General features: G+C 41.7%; 1 protein-coding gene across 1 annotated transcript; it reads left to right on the top strand.

The window, feature by feature from the left end:
* Positions 1–346: 346 nt before the first annotated feature.
* Positions 347–7410, top strand: LOC140144618 (uncharacterized). Its single transcript, XM_072166432.1, has 2 exons — positions 347–1064; positions 7316–7410. The coding sequence occupies exons 1-2, from the start codon at positions 347–349 to the stop codon at positions 7408–7410; spliced, it is 813 nt and encodes a 270-aa protein (XP_072022533.1).
* Positions 7411–7706: the final 296 nt, after the last annotated feature.

Here is a 7706-nt window from a genome sequence, read left to right on the forward strand (position 1 = left end):
GCAATTGCAATAAGCTCATGGTGGCGCTATGCTGAGACAATATATCTAAAGATATAGGAAGCACCCATTGATTTACCTTGGGTGCATCATCTTCTCTCATCGAACACACTTTCCACGGTATTGATATGCAAATACAACTGACTGTATCTATTGCTCTAAGCATTCAGTCCAGATTAGCGATGTTTGAGTTTTGCGGGCTCATTTGGAAAATGAGTAGGCCTATAGTTCAAACATGTATGCTATTTGTCTAAATAAACTAAGCAGAGTTTGGTGTTGGATGCCTTGGAAGTCGCCATGGTGTATATTATTCGAACAACAAGAAACACCAATTGTGTGTAACTTATACATGGAACATTTAGAGCAAATAGCCATTAGAACAGCACCCCACCCCCCGGTGTGGTGGTATCGCTACGTCGACGACACGCACACGAAACTCAAGAAGGAGTACGCGGAGGAATTTACAGACCATCTTAACTCATTAGACCCAGACATCAAATTCACAACTGAAGGAGAGGAGGGTAGATCATTAGCGTTCCTGGACACTTCCACTGTGATCCAAGCTGACGGCAGCTTAGAAATAAAAATCTACCGCAAGCCAACCCACACAGATCAATATCTGCATTTCTCCTCTAACCACCCTTTAGAACATAAATTTGGGGTAATCCAGACCTTGTTTCACCGTGCGGAGTCTGTGATCACTAAACCCCAAGCTGTGGTAGAAGAAAAACAGCACATAACGCAAGCTCTCACTAAGTGCGGCTACCCCGAATGGGCGTTCAACAAAATCAACAAACCCAAGAGCGCGAAATCCAACCACAACAGGGACAGTACTGTTACATCTAAAGGACAGGTGGTGTTACCTTACATCAAAGGAATTTCGGAAGCACTTCGCAGAAACTTCCAGAAAGTTGGTATAAGAGTGACATTTAAACCTACAAGAACATTGCGCCAATTTTTAGTGGCGCCAAAGGACAAAACCGATAAAAAGGACGTCATTGGTCCGGTGTATATGATTCCATGCCAGGGGCAGACCACAAGAGGAACCTGCCAAGAATCATACATCGGTGAGACGGAACGTTCTCTTAAAACCAGATTTTTAGAACACAGACGTCCAAGCACCACTTCGTCCGAGGTTTCCAACCACATCCATATTGAGTCACCGGGCCACCACGTTGACTTGGACAAAGTCCAAATTTTGGATAGGGAGTCCCGCTGGTTCGAGAGGGGAGTTAAGGAAGCCATACACATCAGGGCCAACCAACCATCTCTGAACAAGGACGGAGGGCGCTACAAGCTGCCAAAGGTCTATGACCCGATCATTACGTCACACTTCAAGTGTGCTCGATCGGGTCAGTCCGCTGAAGAAAGCTGTAGTATCAACAGCTGAAAATTTCGGAGGTAAATATTTTGTATTGTGATCAAGAGTTAAATCTTTCTATATAAGAAACAAACCCCATTATCATATATATATAAATAGTACCCTGTTTACTTATTAAAGCAAAATGAAAATAGATAATTTAACATGCCTAGTTCGATTACTACCCAGCAAACACAATTATATTACAGAAAACGGGAGATGTCGGGTTAAAGGGTATGTGAGGGTCAAGGGTATAAAAGGTTTTAATAACATTCAAAAAATATTCTGTTCAAAACTTGCTGCAAAACATTCTAACATAATAAACTTAAGTACACACAATGTTTGGCAAATGATATTTTACTGTAGCATTTCGAATTTTGGTTTAAAACGTTGTATTATTTGTTTCAGTATAACACGTTTTTAAAAAGAGTTTCCATGATTTAATGATCAAAATGTTTTAACTAAAACCAAAAATATATGCATTATAATGTTTTAAAAAGATTTTGGTGTTTGCTGAATAGTATCCATAAGCAAGACACTTTGACAGCTGAATTAAAGCTTTAACTTCAACACTACACTATTTTTCGCTCACCTGGAACGTTTTCACTACTCCGATTAGCGTCTTCAGCAGATGGTGATGCTGTGATTATATCTTGTCTACAATCGGGATATTCCTCACTGATGACGTCATATGATTGACAGAATGACGTCATAGGATGTTACGATCTACCACTTCGTATTAATATCCACTCGTATACTTTGACAGCTGTTTAATGCAACGAAATAGCACTGGCGAAAAAAGGCTTTGCACGAATCCTCTGTCCAAAACAGACAATTCATACCGCATTATGTCGTAAGACGACACGATCTTGCCTAAAACGCCTCTTCGCAAGATGATTTTTGAACGGCATTATCCACACCCAAATGAATAGGCAATCTGCCCGTTTGAATTCGCGTTGAAAAAAAAATCGAAATTTATTCACTTCTTTACTCACTGATTCACTCACTTCTATACTAGGTCAAATTGTAACCCCCAAAATGGATTTTATTACATGTCGGACTCTACTTGTTCTATTTGGATACGTTGATTTGCTTCATAACACGACAAGCATAACATTTTTCTGCATTTTGTAATGCGTTTTTTGTCATTTTGTCATTTTTTGCTACCAACCGCAATGTAACCGCCTTACGGGAATTCTACGGCTGACCAATTCACAATGAATTTCACCCTCTAGAGGGCATACTAACTAGTTTCCGACTAATTTACCATGCGGTTGGCGTTCCCATATCGCGTTTCACGTACATTTCGCAATCTCTCTATTTTATTTCGTAAACTCTCTATTAAATGGGACGGACAATACGATACAGGGTGGTCCAAAAACAACTGAACCCAATTTCAAAGTTTCCTATCTCAAAATTGAAAAGCCTGTTTCAAATTGTGGTTGCGCATTCTTAATGACCATCTTTCTAAGAGTATTCGGTGGAAAAGATGATTGAAAAAGAATTTAAATTACAAATGAGGCGGGCAGTTTTATGTCAAAGGGTTAAAATTGAGTTTGTGCACGAGTAAACCTATGGATGCTGCGTCAAAGCACATTATACAACGATTTTTTCCCCGATTGTAGGTAGGCATGTTACAATTTTCAGATGGAATTCCGGAACGGGATGCAAAATACCTATAAATTTACGTGGCTTGTTAACTTAAAAAACATGCGGCTAACATCATACACATAGTCTTAGTGGTGGTGTAGTGTTATGACGCTAAATTGGAGAATTAGTCCAAGGGAAAAGCAGAGTGAAGTACCGGATTTGTAGTCCCAAAGGATAAGGGATAATGAACAGTAAAGGGAATGATATACACGAAATGAACCAGATGAAATAGAAATACACTAAATCTTAAAGGGACCATTGAAAGAAAATATGATTTGGTATCAAAATAAAGCTAATAACATATAGAGTCCATTTCTAAAATGAAAAATGCAATTTTCCTTCATTTTACCCCCCAAATCAGCAAATAAAGACAACGCGCCCAATATTGCGTCGTTCCGCCCAATTCATATGTTCAGAGACACGTGGCAACCCCTGTGACGTCAAAGTGGTTATCCTTTCCGCTGCATGGCAACACTGCATAGGCCAGACTTGGTCCTAAACCAACGCGTGAACGTAATACGGCAATGAACTTTTCTGTGCCTTTTAGGCCTAACAAGTATATTAAAACGGATATTCCTAAATTATAAAGCTACAATGACTGTTGCAAGATGCCGACCATGAGACGGACACTAGACTGGTAGGCCTACTATGATAGGTCTAGTTGCAAAATTGGCCAACAACGGGGAAACACAATATTAGGCATTGCCAAAGTCAAAGCTGTGCTAGCTGCTCGGCTTTTGCAAGAGAGTATCATTTGTTTTGAGGCATTCTGATATAGCAACTCTTTACTTATAATTATTTCCTCTGAAATATCTGGTGAGGATAGGAAAGAGAAGGCCATGATGTTTCGGGTTAGCCCATGCGATTTAATTTCTTCAGGCCTAATGACCTACCTCCCGGGCGTGCGGCCTAGGTTTAGGCCTACCACCGCCGGGCCTAAAACGCAAGCCGATCCTGACTTAGACTGGCCCCAGTCTCGGTTCGGTTCCATCTCTGGATAATGTAACAATAAATAATTACGTAATGCCCTATGAAAAAAATGCCAACTCCCCCCCTTATTTTCTTCAATGCCAAAACCCATTCCTCTTCATCCACAAATCGACGCCACTAATTACACCCACCACAGTCAACCATGCAGCAATATAGAAATATACTCGTATTATAAGTGAACGCGAAAGTCCATTGAGCGCTGTATTGGGTTGATTTTTAATGCTATGTAATCTACATTACCAGTCGTTCTCCACGGACCCGAGGGAGGGTCTAATCCTGACTCCGGGGGATCCGAAGTTTGGAAGCTGAATTGCGAATGTTTAAAGTGTGATTGTTTGTTTCTTTAAACGGTCGCTCCGTGTAGAGACACACTTACGGGACCAGGTTAAAACAAAAGCCAGGCTCGGGAGAGCGAGTTGCGCAGCGGCTGTTCCCTCGCCTTGCACCACTGAGGTCCCGGGTTCAACTTCAAGTCCCGGCGCGCGGCTCAAGGACTCATGTGAACTTGGTTTATCCCGATTCAATGCTCGCTCTCGCAGGTTTTCTCCGGGATCTCCAATTTCCTCCTGCTCCTGCTATATACAGATATATAAAAGCCGAAATTTATTTTTATTTATTTTTGAAAGCCTATGAAAAATGAGAAACAAATTTGAAGATAAAGAACCACGAGAGGAGCATATAAAGGCCACTCCAAACAATCAAATGAACAATATTTACTGCCAGCCTTTAGTTTGCGTTATGGAAATGCTTATAGGCTTAATCCAATGTCAACTCCCACTGAAACTTGAAAGTGCAAACTGCAAAATGTCCGAGCGTTTTATCAAAGGTAGGCCCAAAGTTCCAAAGTTTATGTTAATTGGGTAAATGTTGTAAAATACAGTGCGCCCGGCTGGATAGTTCGTTTTTAGAAATGACTGACATCAATTTCGCATAGCCGCCTAGGCCTACCCCGGGCCTAGCCACCCATGGATTAAAATATTAAAAAGGTGTATACTAGGCCTATATTACCCATTTGAGGTTTGTACTTTTATTTTTGTAGCATATAGGCTTTTTGAAGGCCTATTAGGCCTATGTATGTTTGTAGGAGCTCCTCGTAATTTTTCAGGAGCTTGCATGTCATGTTCTTCATCTGCCGTTCAGAGATCACACCACTAAATCAGTTTCAACCCTATCTGACTGCAGAAATAACAACCAGTGTTTTTATTCGCTGACCATACCAGGTGCATTTTAATGGGAAAAAAAGTTTAAAATGAAGGCTGATGTGCCTATTTTTTGGTGATAGTTGTGCTCTTTGGATGTTTTTCTTATCATCCAAGCATAAAATAATAAAAAATATTACAATTCTGACATTTTAGGAAGATTTTTTAGTTCCATGCAAAAAATGACGTCACAGCATAGAGGCGCTGAGATGTAGGTTTTGGTATGGTTTACATCATGTTCAATGCACCACTGCTAAAAATCGAGCCACTCAACTACCAAAATAATGGTGGTTTTAGGGTAGAATATATCACAATCTTTTAGAATTTTTTTGTTTTGAATGCCCTAGCACGTTCTAACCATGAGAAAATGACGATTTCTTAGGTACCTCTTAACACATAAAAGAATAGGAACTTGATTTAGTGGTGTGACCCCTTCAGCTACTGCCCCAGTGCCAACGGCTCAAATAATAATGAAGAGTACTGTGACGGGACCGAGCGGCTAGGTACTTAGCAAGTGGTTTTATAGGTGGGCTTGCCGGAGCTAGAATCCGGCTATGCACTGGAGGAGACTGTGATGGACCTCAAAGAAACTACAGTGATATCTTGTTTTACTTCAACAATGTATACTGATTTATTCGTGGCACTTGTCTTATCTGTATTACATACTACGGCTTCCAAAATATACTTTATCTCCACAAAGTAATACCATCTCACATATCCATCAACACTAGCTTTTAATCTGGCCAGCAGGCTGTCTCACGCGTCACAGTAACCGGGCAGCAGGTAACAGTAACCACAAGTTGCCGTACCACCAATAACACGCTACACAACGGCAAAAGTCTGATTTGTAAGCCCGGGCCAAATTAACATGGCTAGCTCCATAAGCTAACATATGCCACGCCGGAACCTAGAACGATCCACGCCAGAGTCAAATAAGAAAAATGTGTTAATATAATTAGATAACATGTAAGGCCTACAAAATCTCTAAGTTATCTAGTACAAAATGAAAATTTGGGCATAGCGGCCCCGCGAAGCGCCATGCTAATATCGACGACACTTGCGTACGACATGCAAGCATGTAGTGGCAAAGTATCATCACAAAGTTTGACAAATATGATATAAAAACACAACTACCTATTGGCATACGAAAAATTGGGCAGCATGGCCCCACGCGGCGCATGCCAATAGGTATAATACATGCAAATGACATATAGTATGCATTGGCACATATTAATATTTTGACAAAATACATAAGTTTTGAACGCAATTGAAAATTTGCACATAGAGGCCCCTCTCTAGGTGCAGACCAGATTTTCAACAATGCATAAAAGATGACATACGTATGTATCTTTACGATACATAACGTATATATCTCTATGCATCATCACTCTTAATATTACGACATAATAAGCAATATAGATTTCAACAGACTATGTGTTATAAACAATAGCACTATACAAACCATTAGGCCCTACTATACCATTAGGCCTTGTCACTACCTCCATCACTCGGTATCTGGATTGGTCTACTACCTCTACCACTCAAACTCAAGCCCTCCATCACTCAAAACTCGGACCGACTAACTCCTCCATCACCCAGAATTTGGATTGGTCAACTACTTCCATCACTCAAAGCTCAGGCCCTCCATCACTCAAAACTCGGACCGACTAACTCCTCCATCACCCAAACTCGGACCAGTCAAACTCCTCCACCACCCAACTCGGACTGGCCCAACTCTCCTCCAAATACCCGCAGTACCAGGGCACCAGCCCACGTTGCACCAGGACACCAGTCCACGTAGAACCAGGACACCAGTCCACGTAGAACCAGGACACCAGTCCACGTAGAACCAGGACACCAGTCCACGTAGAACCAGGACACCAGTCCACGTAGAACCAGGACACCAGTCCTACCCGACGTGTTCCTCCTCTCTACTACCCTTAACTCTCCAAATACTACTCTCCGCAGTAATTAGGCCCCCAGACCTCCTCTCTCTCTACACTCCCCGATGATGTGTCCTGGGCTGCGCCACGCTACTGCATGGGCCCCTTGGACCTTCTCCCCTCTTATGGATCCGTGCTAGTACCTTTTGATCCATTGCCTCTCTCTTTCCTTTCAGGTTCCTCAGCTGACTCAGTTGATATACCACTCAGAAATAACCCCGGGCGCCTCCGCAGCCTCGGCGTTATTTCCTACGGGTGTCCTCACCCTTAGTCGATGCACTACCGCTCAGAAATAACCCCGGGCGCCTCCGCAGCCTCGGCGTTATTTCCTACAGGGTGTTATTTCCTCACCCAGTGCACTACTCCGTAGATCCGCACTCTCACACAGGCCTGTCTGAAGCACTGAAAAGTGAACATACACGTGCACGGAACCAAAATATAACACAATCATGTCTGTTGAAATCACATATAATAATGATAAAATATACCATATCATCTTACCAATAACTTTCCGTGAGCACTTAATATTCACATATCATAAAAACAAAAATACATGAATATTTAAAT

The sequence above is a fragment of the Amphiura filiformis genome, unplaced genomic scaffold (genome assembly GCF_039555335.1).
Source record: "Amphiura filiformis unplaced genomic scaffold, Afil_fr2py scaffold_66, whole genome shotgun sequence".
Taxonomy (NCBI): domain Eukaryota; kingdom Metazoa; phylum Echinodermata; class Ophiuroidea; order Amphilepidida; family Amphiuridae; genus Amphiura; species Amphiura filiformis.